The sequence below is a fragment of the Balaenoptera ricei genome, chromosome 3 (assembly GCF_028023285.1).
Source record: "Balaenoptera ricei isolate mBalRic1 chromosome 3, mBalRic1.hap2, whole genome shotgun sequence".
Classification (NCBI taxonomy): domain Eukaryota; kingdom Metazoa; phylum Chordata; class Mammalia; order Artiodactyla; family Balaenopteridae; genus Balaenoptera; species Balaenoptera ricei.
Window position 1 is genome coordinate 172,582,668 of NC_082641.1, and position 22,945 is coordinate 172,605,612.

The window sequence follows — 22,945 nt, forward strand, 5'->3', positions numbered from 1 at the left end:
ACAAACCCTAGGTAAGAGAAAGAACTTAATTTCCAGAGTTATCACATTAAAATAGTCAAATCAGTACTTCCCTGGTGGCTCAGTGGTTAAGAATCCGCCTGCCAATGCATGGGACACAGGTTCGAGCCCTGGTCCAGGAAGATCCCACATGCTGTGGAGCAACTAAGCCCATGTGCCACAACTACTGAGCCTGCGCTCTAGAGCCCACAAGCCACAACTACTGAGCCTGCGCTCTAGAGCCCACAAGCCACAACTACTGAGCCCCTGTGCCACAACTACTGAAGCCTGAGCACCTAGAGCCCATGCTCTGCAACAAGAGAAGCCGCCACAATGAGAAGCCCGCACACCGCAATGAAGAGTAGCCCCCGCTCACCACAACTAGAGAAAGCCCGCGTGCAGCAACAAAGACCCAATGCAGCCAAAAATAAATAAATAAATAAATTTTTAAAAATAAAAAAATAAAATAAAATAGTCAAATCCCCAATTTTTAACAACAACAACAACGAAAAAAGGACATGCAAAGAAACCAAAAAACATGGCCCACTCAAGGAAACAAAATAAATTGACAGAAACTGTCCCTGAAGAAGTCAAGACATCAGACTTACTAGACAAAGAGTTTTTTTTTTTAACAGAGAAAAGAAAAACGATGGAGAAAATCAATGACACCAAGTTTGGTTCTTTGAAAAGATCAACAAAACTGACAAACATTTAGCTAGATTGAGAGAAGATGCAGACTACTAAAATTAAAAAATGGAAGAGGGTATGTTACTACTGATCTTACATTAAAATGATTACAAGAGAATATCATGAATAATTTTACACAAGTAAATTGGGCAATTTAGATGAAATGGACAAATTCCTAGAAGTACACTATACACCAAAACTGAATCATGAAGAAATAGAAAAACTGAATAGACTTACAACTAGCAAGGAGAACAAATCATTAATCAAAAATCTCCCAACATAGAAAAGACCAGGACCAGATGGTGTGACTGGTAAATTTTAGCAAACATTTAAAGAAGAATTAACACCAATACTTCTCAAATTCTTCAAAGAAAAATTTAAGAGGAGAGAATACTTCCTAACTTATTCACTGAGGCCAGCATTGCCCAGATTCCAAAGTCAGATAAAGACACCACAAGAAAAGAAAACTACAGACCAAGATCTCTGATGAATATTGATTCAAAAATCCTCAAGGGGCTTCCCTGGTGGCGCAGTGGTTGAGAATCTGCCTGCCAATGCAGGGGACACGGGTTCGAGCCCTGGTCTGGGAAGATCCCACATGCCGCGGAGCAACTAGGCCCGTGAGCCACAATTACTGAGCCTGCGCGTCTGGAGCCTGTGCTCCGCAACAAGAGAGGCCGCGATAGTGAGAGGCCCGCGCACCGTGATGAAGGGTGGCCCCCGCTTGCCACAACTCGAGAAAGCCCTCGCACAGAAATGAAGACCCAACATAGCCATAAATAAATAAAATAAAAATTAAAAATTAAAAAAAAAAAAAAAAAAAATCCTCAAAAAAATTAGCAAACCAGGGACTGGTGGCACAGTGGTTAAGAATCCGCCTGCCAATGCAGGGGACATGGGTTCCGTCCCTGGTCTGGGAAGATCCCACATGCTGTGGAACAACTAAGCCCGTGAGCCACAACTACTGAGGCTGCATGCCACAACTACTGAAGCCCATGCACCTAGAGCTCGTGCTCTGCAACAAGAAGCCACCGCAGTGAGAAGCCTGAACACCTGAAACTAACACAGCATTGTAAATCAACTATACTCCAATGAAAATTAATAAAATAAAATAAAAATTTGGTAAGGCGTGTTTGTCAAGGCCCCATATGTGACTACACCCAGGCCCAGGCATGCTCTTCAGGTGTCCCTCACCAGCCCACACTGGTGACCCCTTCTGGAGGGGAACTTGGAAACATTTTCAAGGGATGAATATGACAACTGGGGCTATGTGAGCCCACGACCAAGACAGGGATGCTCTCTCCAGCCTCCAGGTCCAGCCAGGGCTGGTCACAGCCTGGGTGAGGGAACTTAGAAATGTTTTGGGGGACACCTCCAAGTACCAGGCCTGATCTGGGCTGTGGACAGGACCCGGGCATCCTCCCACAGCAGCTGGAGGGCCTCTCTGGCTGGCTGACTGGTTACTACAGAGAGACTTAGAAAATGTTTCAGGTGGTGGATTCAGCGAACAGGACCCACATGTGACTGTAGTTCTCCTGGCATAGGGACCTGACCTGGGGCCCTTCCTCCCCTCAGGAAACATTTTCAGGAGGTACAGGTGGTGACTGGGTCCCGCTGAGGACAGCTGACTCCAAGAGCAACCTCCTCAGGCCTCCCTTGCAGCCCACTAAGGATTCAGCCATCTGAGGAAGACAGAAACTTTTTGGAGATTGGGATTGACATATATACACTAATGTATAAAATAGATAACTAATGAGAACCTGCTGTATAGCACAGGGGACTCTACTTAATGCTCTGTAGTGACCTAAATGGGAAGGAAGTCCAAAAAAGAGGGGATATATGTAGACATATAGCTGACTCACTTCGTTATACAGCAGAAACTAACACAACATTGTAAAGCAACTATACCCCAATAAAAAAGAAAAAAAAAAAGACATTTTTTGGAAGGCACACATGGGAATGAAGCCCCCAGGGCATCTAACTGGAACCTCCTTCACCTGCCAGGGCCAGTGCCACACCCTCACCCCAGGCAGAACTGGAACCATTCCAGCAGCTACTTCAGATGACCAAGCATCTCCTGAGGACCCTGTCCATGGTACCTACCTCTGCACCCCACTGGTTGGCCTGGGATGGTCCCTGCCACTGGAGGGAGGCTTGCAAAGGTTCGGGGGCGGGGGGAGTGTCCAAGAACAGGCCCCAGTGTAACTGCAGTTGGACATTGGGTGCCCTCTCTCGGCCTCCCTGTCCCCTCTTCAGAAGGGAAAATTTTCTGGACGCACATCATGCAACAGTGCACCGCGCGATCCTGGCCCCAAGAGGGGGACCTAGAAAAATCCTCAGGAGGCACTCCAGACAAGCGGGCACCAGGTGGGAATGCAGCCGAGTCCTGGGCGCCCTACCCCGGTCACCTGCAACGCCTCAAGTCAGTCCTCGCTGGTGGAGGGGACTTCCGTGCGCCAGTCACCCTGTCCATGCAGTTCCCAGATGCCCCTCTCCTTTATACAGCAGAGACAACCTCAGAGGAGCCCGTGTTCGGAGGCAGAGAGTGTCGCATCCCAGAAGACAGCGCTGCCGGCCTTATGGAACTCGCCCTTGGGCTCGGCAGTCGGATCCCACTTCAGTGGAGCTCCCGGGACTATATTTTTAAAAAGGCCACCAGGTGGCGCCCGACAACCAGCGCGACCTGGAGACGGACCTGGACCCCTGGACACCACCACTCCTGGGTCTCACTCGAAAAGTGTACCTAGGCTCAGCATCCGGGACTGGCCTGGTGGGCCCGGGACACCATCCACGGAACTCCCTGGACGACCGGGGCTGATCTCAGCCTCCAAAGGGGGACTTAGTCATTTTTTAGGAGGCACCCCCAATGACCCGGCCCCACGTGGGACTGTGGCAGGACTGGGGACTGTCACGGGGCTGGGGGCTGTGACTCAGCCTTCTCCACGAGCCTCCAGGGCCATCTCAGTTCAGTCTCCCCCTCCCAAGAGGGCTTAAAAATATTTGGGGGAAGCACATCTGGTGACCCATCCCCACGTGGGACTTCCCCCAAGCCCTGGACAACCTCGGAGGTGGTCCTTAGCCCTCCTGGTCGCTGCCTCTCTGCAGAGGAGGAGTTGGAAACATTTTCCAGAAGCATATGTGATGAAGAGGGCCCACCTGTGACTATGGCTAGACTACATCCTCCCTGGAGCCTCCCTGGATGGCTAGGACCAGTTGTCTCCTCCAAAGACACATTTAGAAAAATGAAGCGGGGGAGGAGCACATCCATCAACTGGACCACACAGGTGTCTGCAGGTAGAAGTGGGGAGCCCTCTAAGCCCAGGCCAGTGGCCCTCATCCAGAGGGGGACTTGGAAACTCTTGAGAGGCACAATGCCAACACATGACCACAGTCATGTCTGGGTACCTGCCCCTTTGGCTGACTTCCTGGTTCCGACTAGTTCCCACCAACAAAGGGGGAACCTCTGAAAATGGGACCCTTAATCAGGACCATATAGCAGGCCTCTAGCCGCTCCCCTCGGCCTCCATGGCTGGCACAGCTGGCCCAGTATTCTAAAGGGGACTTATGTTTTTGGGGATTGTCTCCAGTGACCAGGCCTTAAGTGGGTCATTGGGTGGACCTGGGGCACCCTCCCTGGTTGGCCCAGGCACATCCTCAATCCAGGCCCCAGACAGGCCATGGGCATTCCTACTCAGCCTGGGTTGGCCCTAGCCTAGTGAGGAGGACGTAGAGATCTTTTCAGAAGGCGATCTTAAAAGTTGGCACCCAAGCAGGACTACCATGGGCCTGTGTGCCCTGACCCAGCCTCTCTGCCAGCCTAGGCCTGTGCCTCTGCTCAGGACGGAAGAATGCAATGATCAGGGCACAACAGGATGACAGCCAGGTCACGGTCACACTCCTCAGGACACACTGGTCCATCCAGTCCTGTCTATACCACCAGAGGGGACTAGAAATGTTTTTAGTCATGCCACACAAGACCACTGGCATGCTGAGGTCCCCACACAGAACTCCCTGACTATCCTGGAGCCTGTCCACACTGGATCAGGACTTAAGAAATGTATTAGGGGCATGTTTCTGCTAACAGGGACCCACACTGGATAGTAAGTGGGTTGCCATGCCCTCAGGCCTCCATGTCTGGCCCAGATCAGTCCTCCCCTCCACAAAAGGTCACATAAACTTTTCAGGAGGGGCTCTCAATGACCATGACCAAAGAGTGATAGCACCTGAGCCCGTGGCACACACAATGGGCCAGTAGGTCCAGCCCAGGTCATTGCCTCTTTGAATGGAGATGTGGGTGGGTTTTCAGGAGGCACCACCACGTGCCATGGGTCCGATACCAGGACCTGTGCAGAACCACAGGCTGGCTCAGGCACCCACCCTGAGTCTTTCTGGCTAGGCTGTGCCTGTGCCCACTACCAAGGACACCTTAGAGAGGTTTACAGGATGCATCAGTGATTGGGCTCCATGCACAACTGAGGGAGGACCCAGGGCAACCTCCATGGGTCTCCTTGGATAATGCCCTGGATTTGGATACATTTTCAGAAGGCACATGGATGACCGGACAATGAGAGGCCTGTTCCCCCACCAAGGGGGATGAAGAAATATTTTCTGGAGGCACATCTGAGAATCAGGGGCCCGAGCATCCAAACACTGTTCTCTACATGGGCTACAGGTGGGCTTGACATGCCCTCTCAGCCTCCAGACACCTTCAAGGGAACCACACAAGACTGTATCGACTGGAGGGCAAGTCACTTCCTTTCAACTCTAAACCTCAGGTTTCATCCCAAGGTCTCCTCTCTCTGTAACAGACTCCACAACACACCAGAACCAGGGTATGCCAGGCTCTCTACCTGTCTCCTGGGAGGCCCAAAGCTCCAGCCCACCTGTCCAAGGCCCCACTTTGGGGCCTGCCTCTAAGTCTTCCTCCACCCCAAGACCTCCCAGATTCCCCACCTTCAGGGCCTCAAGGTAGAGTCTGGGAGGCCCCGGGGTATGTCTGGCTTTCAGGGCCCAGGACAAGCCAGCACAAGCCTGCCCTTAGTGGCTTCTCAAAACAGCTGTGTCAGGGACTTCCCTGGCGGTCCAGTGGTTAGAACTTGGCGCTTTCACTACCGTGGCCCCGGGTTCAATCCCTGGTCTGGGAACTAAGATCTCACAAGCCGCAGGGCATGGCAAAAAACAAAACAGAACAAAAAAAACCCAGCTATGTCACAGCCCTAGTGGACGGAGGAGTGAAGCAGGAGTGGAGGACAGAGTGGTAGGTGAGGTGGGGTGTGAACCGTGTAGACTCTGGTGAGACGATTCAAATCAGCAAGTGGTCTTCCTGCAAGGCCTCGGGTCAAGGGTCAGTTAGGGTTTGCTGACCTTTCTGGGTCATAAATTCCACTGCCTTCAAAAAAAAAAAAAAAAACCCACACTCAGTTACACCTGGACCTGAGTCTATTCTTGGTAGTGGCATTTTAATGGCTTTCCTTGGTGGTAGCAGCAGCAGCAAGAGGAGAAGGGGGAGAGTTTGCCCCACCCCTGGAGGAGTGGGCTCAGGCTCTGGGGTAATCTTGCCTCCACCGGGTCTAGCCGTCCTCTTCCCATTGGACTGAGGCCAAGAAGGTGCGGATTTCCATGGGCTGTAGCGTGATGGTGGTGGAGACCAGCCGGGAAGGAGAAGGATGGGGTGTGGGGCCTGGGGAGGTGGAGGGGAGAAGGAGTGAGGGACGTAGACTTCCTTTGCTTTAAAAACCCTATGCCACCCCACACCACGCCTGTGCTCACTCTCCTGAACACAGACATACCACCTTAAATCTGTCCCCAGGGCCTCACTCGCAGACCCTTCAACTGCTTCCCAGGGCCTAGATACCACCCCCAGATCCCCAAATCCCTCCCCAGTGCCTGGTCACCATCCTCACACCCACAAGTCCCAACCCAAGGACCGTCAAGCCAACGCCTGCCTCTAGAACTAGACACCGACGGAGATTCTCAAATCTTGTTCTTGGGACTGCACTCCATTCTCAAACCCTCAAGATCTACCACTAGTTTGCTGGACCCACCTCAGTCCCTTAAACCCCTAACCTGGATCTGAACACCGACCGACTCAGGCCCTCGAGCTCTATACCTGGACCTGGTCAACATTCCCACACCTCCCACCCGGCCCCCAGCTCTGGGCAGGCCCCCACCCGTGTTTGGTGTCCACTGGAGCCTGGAGGCGTGGGCCCGGAGCTGGTTGGCCGCCAGCGTGGTCTCCCGCAGGTCGGTGATGGTGAAGGCGGAGAACAGGTCCTGCGGGCAGTGGATGGGCCGGCCGGGCTGTGTTGGGACAAAGCTGGCGTTTCCCCTCCCGCCTCTCTCCTGTCTCCTTCCCACCTCCTCCCTCCTCACCGTCAAGTCCAAGGTCACCGGAGAGCTCAGGTTGCGGCCCGAGTCCTCCCCTACGGCGAACTGGTGCTCTAAGCGCAGCAGCAGCGTCTCCGGGCCCCAGCGGGCCAGTGTTAGTAGATGCACGGAAGGCGGCAGCTCTCGACGCAACCCCGAAAACTGCGGGGAAGAGTGGCGCGGGGCTGAGCCAGGAGGGGCGGGACTGAGCGGCGGTCAGGAGGCGGAGACCCAGCGTGGAGGGGCGGGCCTTGGCCGCGGTGAGGGGGCGGGGCTTACCCGGGGAGTGGCGGGGCTCACCCAGGACAGAGCCAATGAGGGGATGGGGCGGTGCCAGGTTGGGGGCAGAAAGGATTTGGTCTGAGACTGTGTTAGGGCGGGAAGGGAGAGTGGAGAGACCCGGCTGGAGGAGGTGAGTAGACGAGAGGGCCGGGCCAAGGCTGCCGGGGTGACGGGGCTGAGCTAAGGGGACTGGACTAGCATACGTCCTCCCCTGGACGAGTAGGGGCAGGCGAGGTGGGTCCCAGTTAAGCCTAGGTAAATCCGCCCTCAACCCCGCCCCTCCTCCGCAGGCTTCCTTCGGGTCCTCTTTTTGCCGGCCCCACCGCCCCTCACCTGCGTGCGAGGGGCGACCTCGAGGCGGTAGGGGGCGCCGCCACCTCGGGCCAGCACCACCTGCGGGGCCAGGACCTCCTTCTCCGCCTGCAACCGGTGCCCGGCGGCCGCGGTCCGGGCCTTGTCCAGCAGCACGAGGTGGCGCCCTCGCACCCAAAGCCCCGACCCCTCCTCCAGCAACGGCTCCCCTACTCCGCGGGCATCGTCTCTCAGCAGCCTTCTGTGCACCTGCGGGGAGAGTGGCCAGGAGAGGGTGAGGGTCCTTCTAGCCAATTTCTGGGCCAGAAATTGGGTAAAAGCAAGTGGGAATTTCAAGAAAAATTGAAGATTGGGGTGGAACGGATGAGGACGAAGGTCTGGTAGGGGGTCCCCAGTAGAAGTGGGGATCCGACCTAACAAGGGACTAGGATAGAGGGAGGTAAGGATCTAATGAGGGCGTGGATAGGGCAAATCAGGGCCTGGAGGGGAGGCTTGGGTAAGGATTGGATAAAAGCACGGAGTAAATGTCTCACATAGGAATGGAGGGCTCCGCTTAGCGGGGACCACAAACGGAGGGATGCACCTAGCAACAGAAACTGGCTTCAAGGTCCTGCAGGGGGCCAGGGAGGGAACTGGTGGGAGGACCCTGACTTAGATGGGGCTCGGACCACTCACCATGAGCTCTAAGGAGCCGTCACTCAGGCTGCTGCCCCCCTGGGAGCGGTCAGTCAACACAGTCAGCTGCACGTTCCCATCCTGGGGGGCAAGGGGTGAGTGAGGGGCTGCACTTCCAGCCAGCCCTGGCCCCCAGGCAGGCCTCACAAGGATGGTGGAGACTGCTGAGGACAGTCGGGAGATGTTAAGAATGAGAGGTAACCCCTGCTCTGTAAAGGGGTGTCAGGAAGATGTCGGGAGCAGGATGGGGGATGGGTACCGTGATGTAAATGCGACTGTTAACTGGATAGTAGTTTCCTGCCACTGGCTCAGTCTGGTTCAGCTTCCAGGTGAGTCGATAATCCCGCCTGGGGTGGGGTGGGATCTGATCAGGCCTGGGGTCTGGCTCCCCTTCCCCGCTCACCCACTCCTCACTCCCCCCTCACCCTCTCCCTCCCACATTCATTAGGATCAGCAGGTGCCCCCACTGGCCCTGGGCCCCAACAGACCACAGACCACCCCTCAGTGCCCCCAGTCACCCCACCTCCTCTCCAGGATCTCCCGGCCATTGCTGTCAGTGTAGAAGAGTCCGTCTGTCTCCAGCACAGTGTCAAAGCGACTGATGACCTCCTTCCCCCAGCCATCACTATACCCAATGGGATGGCAAGGTGGTGAGCCTCACCTTAACTCCACTCTGCCCTTCGCTCAGCCCCCACTCCCAGCCTCCACCACTCACCCCACAGGTATTGGCCCCACCGTCCACTCCAGCTCCAGGTGCCGCTGTCCCGGGTACAGGCGAACCACCTGGGAACACCAGGCTGAGAAGTTCTGGTGCACTTCCTGCACCAAGGCTGTCTGCAGGCATATGGGGGTGAAGGGCAGGTGTAAGCGTGCAGCTGAGCAGAGGTGAGCCCTGCAAATGTCCACCCCTGCTGTGAAGCTCACACAGGCCTACATCAGGGTCAACCCTGCTAATAGCTTGGGAGCCCCACCCACCTCCCCCACCTGCCTAGGTGTGATGCCCACACTTTGTACCTCAGTCATAGCCATGTAATTTTTTGAGTTTGGCATACATGCTTGCTGCCCACCATTACCCTATCTCTCCTCCTTAGAACAGGATTCTAGCTTAGCACATGGCTACTGGGAATAGACTGTACTGTTTCATCTTCCCTGAGGTTCTGAGTAGCTGTGTGACCATGTTGGGCCCAGTCAAAGTGGTGTGAACAATGTTCCTTGCCCCTTTCCCTCTTCCAGTGGCTCAAATGCAAATGTGATGGCTGGAGCTTGAGCAGCCATCTTGGGCCATGAGGTGGAAGCTGAATGTTAAGGAGGGTAGAGCAATAAGATAGAAGACTAGGACTTCCCTGGTGGCGCAGTGGTTAAGAATCTGCCTTCCCATTCAGGGGACATGGGTTTGAGCCCTGGTCCAGGAAGATCCCACATGCCACAGAGCAACTAAGCCTGTGCGCCACAACTACTGAGCCTGCATTCTAGAGCCCGCAAGCCACAACTACTGAAGCCCGCACACCTGGAGTCCATGCTCCACAACAAGAGAAGCCGCCGCAATGAGAAGCCTGCGCGCCATAATGAAGAGTAGCCCCCCTCTCCGTAACTAGAGAAAAAGCCCGCACACAGCAACAAAGACCCAACGCAGCCAAAAATTTTTTTTAAATTAAAAAATAAAAAAAGATAGAAGACTAGATGACTATTGAACCATCCCACCTGCCTGGACTTTCCGTTAGATGGAAAGAAACTTCCATCTTGTTTTAGGCATGGTTAATTTGGGTAACTCTGTTACAGGAAGCAAAACTATATCCTAATACAGTGACCCAGGCATGCAGGCGTTTACCTCAAGGAGAATCATGTCAAATGTGAGGCTTGCCGTTACCTGCCCCATTCCCACCCTAAGAGGAAACGTCAACGAGAGGCCCCAGGAAACCCCACAAGCCTGAGCCCCTGTTCCCAGCCAGATACACCCTCAAATATCCACCCTAACTTAGAATCACCCAAGCCCTATCCAAGTGTGAACCTTTAAATATCCACCCCAGATAAAATCCCCTCCTACCACAGATCCTTGGTGAAATCTGCAAGCAGTTACACCTGGCTCTCCCTATCTGTTGGCCAAATGGGAACACCCCACCCCCAATTTCAAAAGCTAAGTATAATCTTGACACTCACAACAGATGTGAATGCCTTTCTATGTGCTTCCATGGCGTGACTGTCACACAACCAGCCATGAATATCAACCCTGTGGGAGGATCCTCAAGTATTCCCCTCGGGTCTTAGCCTTCTTATTTGTTGGAGATGTCAATCCAACCCCCACCGCACACATGGCACACCACCCTCCACACACACACCCCCGACATGCCCCATCCCCAGGTGCCCACTCATCAGTCTTAACCCCTTACCTTCACAAGGTGGGTTTGAGCCCAGTGGCTCACAAGCAGTGGTTCCTGTCGGTTGGGTCTGAAGATGTAGGCACCTGAGACCTGGGAGCTTAGACTGTTGCCTGTACTGGCGTTGTACCTGGGGCCAGGGCAGGTGAGAGTCAGGCAAGGGACCCCAGCTCTGCTCACACCTGCTCCCTGACCTGGTGGTCCTCCCTCACCAGTAGAAGGCTTGGCGAACAGGCAGCCGGAGGTTCTGGTCTAGGTTCTCCAACTCCATCAAGAGCCCTGAGTCAGGGTCAAACCTAGCCCGGATGTACTGGGGAGAAAAGGGTGGACAGACATTAATGACCACCGCTTCAGCCAACGGCAGCTTCATCCTTCCTGGGGCTCAGGAGAAAACCCTGGAGTCACCCACCCTTCCCTCCTCTCTCTCTCTCACTCCTCACCTCTGACTCTTTTAGCAAATCCGAACAGCTCCGCTTTCTACCTTACCCTCAATCTGACCACTTCTCACCACCTCCATGGCATTCCTGGACTGCAGCCAACCCCTTCCTGGTGTCCCACCTTCCATGCTTGCTCCCCAGTCTTTTCCCCCCATAACCACCAAAAGGTGCCTGTAACACCAGAAGTGAGATCACAGCCCATCTGCTCAGGACCCAGGCTGCTTATGCAACTGACAGAGGAACCACAGTGCCAGGACCCACAAGATTTTTAGGACCCATGGAAAAGTATAAATCTCAATTTCTTTTAGGTTCAGAAGAAAACTTGAATGAAAAAACAATGAATATATTATACTGAAGCCTGCATGGTTAATATTCATGTTAATATCCACACTATCATGAAATACAATTTTTAACATATTTTTATGGAAGGAGGGACCCACAAAGGCCAAAGTGCTAGGACCCACAAGAGTCTTAATGCAACCCTGTTTCTCCCGTGGTTCCTTCACAGTAAAAGCCAGAGTCCTCCCCTCAGCCTGCCCTTAAGGCTCACATGATGATCTGACCTATCACCTCCACCCCAACACCCTGTTTCAGCCACACTGAGTGTTCTTTGAACACCCAACACCCGCCTACTTGAGGGCTTTTGTGTCTGCTGCTCCCTACCTGACTGGATCCCTCTTCCCCCAAATGGCCACACGGCTCCCTCACCCAAGTCTCTGACATGCCTCACTTAATTTGCAAACCCCTACCTCCATCAGCTCTGACATTTCTGTCAAGTGTCACCCATGATTACATTGGGTCCTCATAACAGCCCCAGGAGAGGACACTGAGGCTCAAAGGAAGACGGTCACTCACTTGAGGACACACAATGGGGGGCTGATGATGCTAGACCATGAACCTAAGACCCACTGACCCAGGGTCCATGTGGCTTACTGCCACATCTCAAATCTGTCACCCGGGAATGGAAGGGGATATGAATAGGGTCTCACCTCATTCTGGATGACCAAGACACGAGACCAGGGCTTCTGGGATCTGGGATGGTGGCTGTGGGCCTGGGGGCTTTGGCCAGGCACCTGGGTTACTGAGTAGATGCTGAAGCCCAAGGCAGGCACTGAGGCTGAGAAAAGCAGATCCTGACTGTCTGAGCTGGGAATCATCACCACCTCGGGTAAGGGAGGAAGGAAACCAAGTCAAGAAGCTGTGAGTACACATATAAAGCCACACCACACATACAGGGAGGGGTCAAACTTGAGGAGGGGAAGGAGTTCCAGGATGGGGAGAAGAAATTTAGGAGTTGGGCAGAGGCGATGCGAGTGTCAGAAATGCTGAGTTAAAGACTGCAAAGAGGGAATTCCCTGGCAGTCTAGTGATTAGGACTCAGCGCTTCCACTGCAGGGGGCACATGGGTTCGATCCCTGATTGGGGAACAAAGATCCTGCAAGCTGCATGACCAAAAAAAAAAAAAAAAAAGATTGCGAAGATTCATAAGGTGGGAAAAATCCACTAGGAGGGTGGAGCTACTGTGGGAGGTGGGAGAAGTGAGGGAGTAAATGCAGGAAGAGATCCTTGAGACAGGGGAGGGAGGGAAAGACAGATTCTTGGGGGAGGAAGAGGTTAGTGGGAAGAAGCCTTCCAGGAGGAGGGGAATATTCATAAACAGGAAACTTTTTCACGGGGAGATATTTAAAAGGGGAAGAGGGCTTCCCTGGTGGCACAGTGGTTAAGAATCAGCCTGCCAATGCAGGGAACACGGGTTCAAGCCCTGGTCCGGGAAGATCCCACATGCTGTGGAGCAACTAAGCCCGTGCACCACAACTACTGAGCCTGAGCTTTAGAGCCCGCGTGCCACAACTACTGAGCCTGCGTGCCACAACTACTGAAGCCCACGCGCCTAGAGCCTGTGCTCCGCAACAAGAGAAACCACTGCAATGAGAAGCACCCGCACCACAACGAAGAATAGCCCCCTTGGGCTTCCCTGGTGGCGCAGTGGTTGAGAGTCTGCCTGCTGATGCAGGGGACATGGGTTCGAGCCCTGGTCCGGGAAGATCCCACATGCCGCGGAGCAACTAAGCCCGTGTGCCACAACTACTGAGCCTGCGCGTCTGGAGCTGTGCTCCGCAACGAGAGGCCGCAACAGTGAGAGGCCCGCGCACCGCCATGAAGAGTGGCTCCCGCTCGCCACAACTGGAGAAAGCCCTCACACAGAAACGAAGACCCAACACAGCCAATAAATAAATAAATAAATAAATAAATAAATAAATAATGTATGTTTAAAAAAAAAAAAGAATAGCCCCCGCTCGCCGCAACTAGAGAAAGCCCATGTGCAGCATAAAAGACCCAACGCAGCCAAAAATAAATAAATAAAATACATTTAAAAAAAGGGGGGGGGAAGATACTCATGGGAGGGGGGAATGTTCCCAAGGGGGTGTGATATTAAGGGGTAGAGGGGGAAGATATTCAGAGGAAGAGACAGTAATGGGCAGAAGGTGTTCATGGAGGGGGAGGTATCCAAGAGAGGGAGGTGTCCATGAAAGGAGAGATCCATGGAGGGAAATAAACCTGCGGGAAGTGTCCACGGGGCGAAGGGAGGAATGCCCATGGCGGGAGGTTTCCAAGGGGTTAGGTATTCATGGGTTGTGGTATTCAGGGAAAACTATTTGTCGAGTGGGCTTACATCACTGGGCACAACTGTGCCACTGGGGTCCTTCACGAGGAAAACGTGTTTGCTGACAGGCAGCCGCACCATCCAATCCACTTTCCGCCCCAAGGGGTTATAAATGGTCACCTGGAACTGGGGTGGGAGGGTCAGAGCAGGCACGGGTCACCATAGGCCTTCTGCAAACCCACCCACCATGTGCAGCAACGTCCCTGGGTGATTCAAACCCCCAAGTGGTGCACTGGTCTCCGTCCTGCCGCAGCATCACTGAGACCCCAGTGACCTCGCCCCAGAGTGATCAGCAACCGGCTGAGGCTTCGAGAGCCCATCAGCCCCGCCTCCTTTCCGCGCCGCCGCCGCCGGGCGGTTTCGCCGGCTCTCGTCCCACCCACCACCCACGGGACCGGTCCCCCGGCCCCGCCCCTCCCCGTCCAGGCCGGCTCACGCTCTCCGAGGTCTGGGTGAGCGGACAAACGCTGATGTTGAGCTTGCGACAGAACATGAAGTCCTCCTTGGAGCCACTGAGCCGCGCCAGCGCATTGCTCAGGAGAACCTGGGGAGGCGCGTAAAGTGAAAGGTATGCTCTGGCCGCCACGCGCGTCTCCTCCTCGCCGCCCCGCCCCCAGCCTCGCCCCTGCCTTCTCCGCCCCTCCCATCCCAGGACCCAACCCCTCCTTCCACAAGCCCCGCCCCACGAGCCCTTCCAGACGCCACTCCGCTGTTTTCGACCGCGCCCCGTGCTGGCCCCGCCCCTTCTGTTCCAGGGCCTGCCCCTTCCTGTCTCCGCCTCTCCCAGGCTCCGCCCTCGCACCTCGCAGGGCCCCCAGCCTTCTGCAAGTTGGCGAGCGTAGTCATTGGCCACGTGCTGGCGGGAGGTGCCGCTGACCGCATCGTGGTGCTGGAGCACGGCCATCGCCTCATCTGCAGGCAGATGGTGAGCCGGGTGGGGTCTCCGCAGGACTCCCGGCCGCCGACCCCAAGGAGACGTGAAAAGTCATGTGCTGGCAGGCTGGGTTCTTAGGGGCTTTAAGAAGGGACTCGAGGGGGCAGTGGAGGTCTGGAGTCCAGCTTCAGCCTCGCCCCCGTCCCCTCACCCGCCTGACACCTACTGAGGGGTGCACTGTCTCCGGAACCATAGGGTCCCACGTTGGCTGCCGGACCCACCAGCGCCTCCAGCTGGTTGCACACCTGTAGAGCAGGGGGTATGTTGGGGCACCAGGACTGTCAGGACCCCTGAGCCACCCCCTTGAGCCTGGCGCCCACCTACCTGCAGGAAGTTGTAGCTTAGGCGCTCATAGCGTTTGAGGGCAGGCCGGCTGGAAAAGTAACCGGTCCAGAACATGTGGGGGCCGTCGGCGTAGGGGAAGAAGTCATCCTCTTTCAGCGACCTGCAACGGCAGCGGCATTGAGGGCAGGGTCACGACCCACAGGGCATGCCACCCCCCCCCCAGGCTCCCCAGTCCCCCCAAATACCAGGTGAGGTTGGCCTTGTTCAGCTGCCAGAGATAACAGGCCGGAGTGGAGTAGAGAACATTGACGCGGCTCCCATTGGCCTGTTGCTGCGGGGAGGTGTCAGTGTGTGAGCCCTCAGGAGCCCAGGGAGGGGGGGGCCCACAAGCGTGCACATACCTACTCACACACACACATGTGCACACATTCATGCATCCAGTTGGTTCAGATTCTCTTAATACACAGTTTGAGTGCAAACCAATGGCCAAGTGTGAAAATGAATGTTGGCCGAAGCTAAATATTACCAGCTTGGAGAGAATTTCAGGGATGCAAGAATAAACCTGAGATTTTACTAAACTTTAAATAATTCCAATTTTATTATTTAAAACTTTTATGGAAAAACTAAATATGACATTATAGGACAGGAATAATAACTCCTCAGCACTGTAAGGTTATTCCCAGATGACACAACTGTTACAATGAATGGAGGCTCACTTTCAACTGAGGGAGGTGGAGGAACAAGAAGGTGACCTCCGTGAGTTAAAGGATGTTTGTTCTGCTCGAGTTGTGTCCCCAGTGCCTCGTACACAGTAGGTGCTCAATAAACACTTGAATGACCTAGAGAATATTATACTTAGTGAAGTCAGAGAAAGACAGATACTATATGATATCACTTATATGTGGAATCTAAAAAATAATACAAATGAATCTATATACAAAACAGAAACAGACTCACAGACATAGAAAACAAACTTATGGTTACCTAAGGGGAAAGGGAGGGGGAGAGGGATAAATTAGGAGTATAGGATTGACAGATATAATCTACTATACATAAAATAGATAAGCAACAAGGATTTACTGTATAACACAGGGATTTATATTCGACATCTTGTAATAACCTATAATAGAAAATAACCTGAAAAAAATATATATAACTGAATCACTTTGCTGTACACCTGAAACTAATACAATATTTGTAATACAATACAATATTGTAAATTAACTATACTTTAATTTAAAAAATAAACAAAACAAACACTTGAGTGAATGAAGAGAAGTGCATAAGACTACATGCCTTTATGTGCAGACTCACATCTACACCCCTGAACACACACTCATGTACAGATTTACATACACACACACTGTATTCACTGAGTAATTGTGGACACAATTTACAACCAGAGGCTAGCCCTGCTCTCACGGTATTCACAGCCAAGTGCAGAGGAGAGAAACTGAACAGATAGTCAGTTGGTTACAGTCAGCCTAGATGTATCATCACAGGTATTTGTGGGGACTCCTGTGAGCACAGAGGAAAGAGCAAGAGCTTGGCTGGGGCCTGGTGAAGGCTTCCTAGAGAAGAAGACATTGCAACTGGTGTCTTGAAGCCGCAGAAGATTTTCAGCCCCAAATAATAATAATAAACAACCATAATACTTATTATTTACCTGGCACTGGTCTACTGGTCTATGCAAATGAACTCATGAAACTTTCATCAATAGCCCTGTCAGCTGGGAACCACCATTATGCCCATTTCCTAGATAAGAAAATTGAGGCACTGACTGCTTAAGAACATTCCTCAAGGTCACAGAGCCAGTAAGTGGCAAAACCAGGATTTGAACCAAAGGAACTCCATTTCCAGTAAAATGGAGTGTGCGAAGGAGCAGGCAGGAGAAAAACCAAAAGAATGTGATCTTCTGGCAGCCCAGGAACACGGTATTTGCAGGAGGAAGTAGTCAAGGTGTTGAAGCCTCCTCAGGGACCAGGGGCTTGGGGAGGAGTGGGAAATGTCTTCTGGAAGGCCCTTGGTGACGTTACTGAGAGCCGTTTTTGGTGAAACAGCAGTGCAGGGAGCGCGTGGAAGGTGAGGACATTAAAGACTGTGCCGGGGCTTCTCTGGTGGCGCAGTGGTTAAGAATCTGCCTGCCAATGCAGGGGACACAGGTTCGAGCCCTGGTCCGGGAAGATCCCATATGCCACGGAGTAGCTAAGCCCGTGCGCCACAACTACTGAGCCTGAGCTCTAGAGCCTGCAAGCCACAACTACTGAGCCCATGTGCCACAACTACTGAAGCCTGCGCACCTAGAGCCCGTGCTCAGCAACAAGAGAAGCCAAAACAATGAGAAGCCCGCGCACCACAACGAGGAGTAGCCCCCGCTCACCGCAACTAGAGAAAGCCTGCGCACAGCAACGAAGACCCAACGCAGCCAAAAATAAATAAATAAATAAATAAATAAATAAATAAATTTTTTAAATAAATAAAAATAAAAAAGACTGTGCCAGTAGACAACTCTGGGGATGAAATGATGGGGGGGGGGAGACGAGGTTCTGTGCTGATGGGAGAGTGAATGCCTGCCCACATAGCCACAGACCATTTACAGAGGCCACATCAATACATCCACGGTAGACAGAATAATGGCCACCGAAAGATGTCCATGTCCTAATCCCCAGAACCTGTGACTATGTTAGGTTACATGGCAAAAGGGAATTAAGACTGCAGAATTAAGGCTGTTAATCAGCTGACCCTAAACTAGAGAGATTATCCTGGATTATCTAGTGGGTCCAATGTAATCACAAGGGTCTCTAAAAGTTGAAGAGGGAGGAGAAAGAAGTGAGAGTGAGAAAAAGAGATGTAACATCAGAGGCAGGGTCAGAGAGCTGCTATGTTGGTGGCTTTGAGGATGGAGGAGGGGGCCGTGAGCCAAGGAATGTGGGTAGCCTCTAGAAGCTGGACAAGGCCAGGAGACTTTTTTCCCTAGAGCTTTCAGAAGGAATGCAGCCCTGCTGACATCTTGATTTTAGCCCAGTGAGACCCATGTCAGACTTGTGACCTACAGAACTGTAAGATAACATGATTTCTGTTGTTTTAAGCCACTAAGTTTGTGGTAACTTGTTAAAGCAGCAATAGAAAACTAAGATAGCACCCATAGATAATGTACGTGACCCAAGGCCCAGGGATACAAGCACAGGTGCCCACGGGGTAGGCACACTCACCTGGGCGTTGACCAGCTGGATGAGCTTGTCAAGGTTCTTGAACCACATGTTGGCATTCTCATATTGGAAGTCTGAGCCCATGGTCATCACAGTGTGGTTGGTGCGGTATTGCTGGCCCTGTAGGTGGGATGGGGGGTGTCCTCAGGCCAGGGTGTCCTGGGCCACCCCTGTGGACAGCTGTGTCTCGATATATATGTGGTCAAGAATGTGGGTGCACAGAGGCATGGGGGGCAGGGGTGGAAGTGTGTCACACGGGAGCAGAGGGACACACAGAAAAATAGCCACAAGCTGTTGAGTAATTCTCTTGGGCTCACCACCCAGACATGGGTACTGAGGCACTGTGCCATGCTGTCTCATGATCATGGTGGAGGTGTGCAGTGGTGCAGGGGTCCGCATTTCTAGTCAGGAATGCACACAAATCCAGGAGGAGGGCATAGTGATGGTGAACGGAATACTACCTTCCTCCGAGGATGGTGAGGAGGTGCTAAGGATTGCCTGGGCCAGTGGAAGGGCCCCGTGCACGTACACCAGAGGCACAGGTTCTGGATACCAGGTTACCTGGGCAGTGGCCAACTTCAGGAAGTAATGGACCAGGTCCTTGGCGTTGTACTCAGGGCTGAGTGGGTCCTCCACAAAGGGCCTGTCGGCACACAGCGTGTCCCAGCACAGACCATCCGGTGGGTTGTAAATGTTGGGGAGCACACCTGTGGACCGCACCAGGCTCAGGGGTGGCCCCACCCCCTAGACCTGCCAGGCCCCACAGGGGACGGACTTCAGAATTTGTGGGGCCCAGTGCAAAGTGCAAATGCTGGGCCCTTGTTTCTAAATTACTAAGAATTTCAAGACAGTGACAGCTGGCTATAAAACCAAGCCCAGGGCCCTTCTGAGCGTGGGGGCAGCCCTCTCCCCACTCCACCCCCTTACTGATGAAGAGGTCCGCGGTGGGGGGCTTCAGGCTGGCGCTGGCCCGCCACACCTGCTCCATTTCCATCTTCTCCTTCCTCGCGCTCTTGTCTTGATAATCCAGGCGTCCGAAGAAGAAGCCGTCAAAACCCATCTGGAGGTGGGGCAGGATGAGGAGCGGGATGGGAGAGCAGGAGAGGGCAGGATAAATAAGGGTCTAGCCCTCTCCTCACCAACCGCCACCCCTTCAGAGCACGGATAGAAAAACCAGGTCTAGGGCTTCCCAGGTGGCGCAGTGGTTGAGAATCTGCCTGCCAATGCAGGAGACACGGGTTCGAGCCCTGGTCTGAGAAGATCCCACATGCCGCGGAGCAACTAGGCCCGTGAGCCACAGTTACTGAGCCTGCGCGTCTGGAGCCTGTGCTCCGCAACAAGAGAGGCCGCGATAGTGAGAGGCCCGCGCACCGCGATGAAGAGTGGCCCCCACTTGCCACAACTAGAGAAAGCCCTCGCACAGAAACGAAGACCCAACACAGCCATAAGTAAATAAATAAATAAATAAAAAATAAACCCAAAAGTTTAAAAAAAATTATTAAAAAAAAAAAAAAAAAAAGAAAAACCAGGTCTAAAACCAGGGAGGCCCTCCAGTTCATTTCGAACTTGGGGAGGGTCGGGAAGTCCTGCGGGAGCGCCGGGAGGGAGCTGATCCAACGCTAGAACCCACCTCCACCTTCCTCAGCTCAAGGAGGTCTTACCCTTTCCGCAGCCTAAGCACGGGAAGGAGGAGGGGTCATGGCACAGGTAATGAAGCCAGCGGAAAAACGGCAGGCCATCGCCTGTCACCCCACTTGGGGAGGAGCCAGGATCAGAGCAGACGGGGTGGGGTCGGGGAGGGGGAGGAGCCAGCTGGACATGAAGGTGCGGGGCGGGGGGTCCAGCCTAGGCTGGGGCAGAGCAGGGTCAAGGCCAGAGCAGAAAAGGAATGGGATTCACAGGTCACCCAAGAGGCAGGGTCTCAAGGGGCGAGAGGGCCAGGGGCAGGGCCTGGTCCGCGTGAACTTTCAGGGAAGGGAGGGGCTTGAGTGACCGGGGGAGGAGTCAGAGGGAATGAAGGGGCTGGCCCAAGAGGCCAGGAAAAGACCTGCGCGAACAGCGAGGCCTGCTCCCTAGAGTGGCCGAAGGGGTCGATGTGCCAGGCCACACGGGGGCGCCCGTCGCTGCCAAACGTGTCCTCCAGGAAGCGCAGCCCGAGTGTCATCTGGTCGATGATGGCTCCGTAGTGGGTGGCCGCCTCATCGTTCATCACCCAGCCACCATTGGCAAACTCTAGGCGTCCTGTGCCGGGAGGGGCAAAGTCCAAGTCAGCTGTCAGGGCCAGGAGTGGAGCCGGGGTTGGTGATGCCGGGACGAGAAGACCTCCCTGCGTGCCCAGGCCTGAGAGGCGAAGAGAGGTCACCCCCAGGCCAGTGTAGAGAGATACTGAACAGAAGGCCTCCTGGCATGGCAGGCTTTTCAGAGGATTCACTGGAGGTGGGGCCTTACAGGACGCACAGGAGTTCTCCAAATACAGAGAAATTCCAGGCAGGTGCAGCCACATACAGGCAGCACTTGGTACGATAAAAATCTCAGAAGCCAGAGTAGTAGAAACAGAAGTTGGGCTGGGTTTCCTCTTTTCACTTCCTTAGGGCAGGCTCACCCTGGCGCACCAGGTCCCGCACGATTTCCTGCGTTGCATTTGTCTGCTGTCGCCACCAACGAGAAAAGAAAGTGATTTCCACATAGATGAAGCGGCGGGTGGGCTCCGCCAGCAGGGAAGAGATGACCGAGTCTAGGATGTACTGCACGCCCGCGTGCTGGACATCATTCTGGACTGTGGGAACAGGGGTCAGGCAGTCAGGGACCAGCAAGCCAAGGGGCATATTCCTAGACACAGGAGCCCCAGCTGGGCATTGCCCCCACCCTAATGTCCAGGGCTGAAAAAGAATTCGAGGGGCTCCGAGGGGCCATGGGAGTCCTAGGGGTCAGTCCCCACCCTCTACTCACTGCCGTAGAAGTACTGGTCCACCGTCTTGAGCCAGCCCACATCATCATGTGTGTGGGCCACCAGGTGCACGTTCAGCATGTCCGGCTCCACCTTGGGGCATGTCTGCACAGGGACCCCAAACACAAACACACATACCCTGTCAATAATCCCAAGGTTAAGAGGCAGGCTGCAGTGGGGCGTTGGGGAGGACATAAGGTGAGCCTTGATTTAGAGGCAAGTGACTCAGGTGGGGCCAGGCCCTCCCAGGGAGGACACACATAGTTGTGTCACAGATGCAACTCCCACCTGACACAACTCAGAGCACCTCTCATTCACACCCTGGGGGAATAATAGTAGTAGCTCATGTTTATTAAGCATTTGCAAATACCAAGCAGTCAGCCTGGGGGGTGGGGGCGATATTATCTCCAGTTTTCAGATGAGAACACTGAGGATCAGAGAGGGGAAGTGACTTGGCCAAGATCACGCAGCCAGGAAGTGGAGGAGCCAAGCTAGAACTTCAGGCAGCTGACTCCCAGCTCTCCACCAGTCCTCGCCACACATACAGCTGCTCGCCCGCTCACGTCCAATCACACAGGTAAATGCAGGCAAAGTCCAGAAGCAAGGGAGGCAGACACAGACAGCCCCATTCTCAGACACGCACAGCCAGACTTCTCAGTGACACAAAGCATGCACTCAGACCACACTGTCATATTAGCAACCATTCACTATGCACCCACAAAACAGACCCACCCACACCTTCGGACCCTACTGGAGGCTTCACTCTGGCTCTTGTACATTTCCGCTCGCTGGCCGCGCTCACCTGGTATCCCGCGGCCCAAGCGCTGGGCGTCGCCAGCAACAACAAAAAGAGAAAGGAGAGAAGCTGGATCGATGGCCACAGCGCCCAGGAGCTCGTCCGGGGCCCCGCCGCGCCCCGGCCGCCGCCAGCGCAGACCCCCGAAGACCGCGCGTCAGCGCCCATGGCTCTAACGCCGCCGCCGCCGCCGCCACCTCCTCCGCCTCCGCCTCCCGGGGGTTCCCGGGCCTGGCTGGGGCCGCGTAAACGCCCCGCCTCCAGAACCCGGCTTGGCCAATGGGCACCGGTGGGGCGGGGCTAGGGAGTGACCCGGCGCGTCACGAGACCAAGGCGGTAGCTCTGGGTACCGCTGGGGGCAATGCGGGCGCTAGGAGCGCAGGGAGGCGCTGGGCGCGTCCCACTCTCGGGGTGCTGGTTCGGCCAGAGGAGCCTTTAGCCTCTCGTAGCCTCTATGGCCTCCATGTGGACTTCGAATGCCCTTTTGTCCCCCTGGGAGCAGAGGTCTCAGATTTTCCTACGGATGCTGTGTTTGCCTTGGAGGTAGAGTATGTGCCTAGGATCCTAGGGTATTCCGTTGACTTTCTGGGCTAGGGTCCGCGAGGGACCTAGCTTGGCTAGGAACAGAGGTTAATGGGGGCTCTGTTCTGTCCTATGCCTGGAGACGTAAAGTAACCGCCCTTACGGTGCTGGGGAGGGGAGGCACCCAGCCTTGTTCGAGAGATACCGGTGTCCTCTGATGAGTGAGAACATGGCAGGTGGGGGAGAACTCAGTCTTTCATGCCTTCCCCCAGTCCCTACCAGTCCATCCGATTTGCTGACATTACCCCCATTCCTCTGATAAGAAAACCAAAGCACAGATTCCTTAGATCAGCAGGGCTGTCTGCTGAGTTGCCAGAGGGCAGGGATCACTGTTCAGCCTCTGGCAGCTGACTTAAGGCTGGAGTCTTGTGAAATTAGCAAGTGAACCAACCAAAA

General features: G+C 54.2%; 1 protein-coding gene and 1 long non-coding RNA gene across 3 annotated transcripts; one reads left to right on the forward strand and one right to left on the reverse strand.

Moving 5' to 3' along the window:
* Window positions 1-963: 963 nt before the first annotated feature.
* Window positions 964-22,166, reverse strand: MAN2B1 (mannosidase alpha class 2B member 1). Of its 2 annotated transcripts, XM_059918219.1 has the most exons (24): window positions 21,974-22,166; window positions 21,174-21,276; window positions 20,827-21,000; window positions 20,272-20,465; window positions 19,152-19,284; window positions 18,786-18,931; window positions 18,228-18,344; window positions 15,261-15,346; window positions 15,055-15,175; window positions 14,897-14,975; window positions 14,599-14,708; window positions 14,233-14,340; window positions 13,806-13,922; window positions 12,121-12,294; window positions 10,907-11,004; window positions 10,707-10,824; window positions 9,035-9,153; window positions 8,843-8,944; window positions 8,579-8,666; window positions 8,320-8,400; window positions 7,666-7,893; window positions 7,057-7,212; window positions 6,855-6,957; window positions 6,125-6,364 (listed from the first exon to the last, which is right to left on the reverse strand). In XM_059918219.1, exons 1-24 carry the CDS (start codon window positions 22,133-22,135, stop codon window positions 6,255-6,257), a joined length of 3,027 nt encoding a protein of 1,008 aa, XP_059774202.1. In that variant the 5' UTR covers window positions 22,136-22,166; the 3' UTR covers window positions 6,125-6,254. The 2 variants fall into 2 exon arrangements, with proteins under 2 accessions (XP_059774201.1, XP_059774202.1); XM_059918218.1 differs by lacking the exon at window positions 6,855-6,957 and having other exon boundaries at window positions 964-6,364.
* LOC132362978 (uncharacterized) lies at window positions 7,402-10,011 on the forward strand. Its single transcript, XR_009502525.1, has 2 exons — window positions 7,402-7,462; window positions 9,702-10,011. It is a non-coding gene; the product is annotated as an uncharacterized LOC132362978 (long non-coding RNA).
* Window positions 22,167-22,945: the final 779 nt, after the last annotated feature.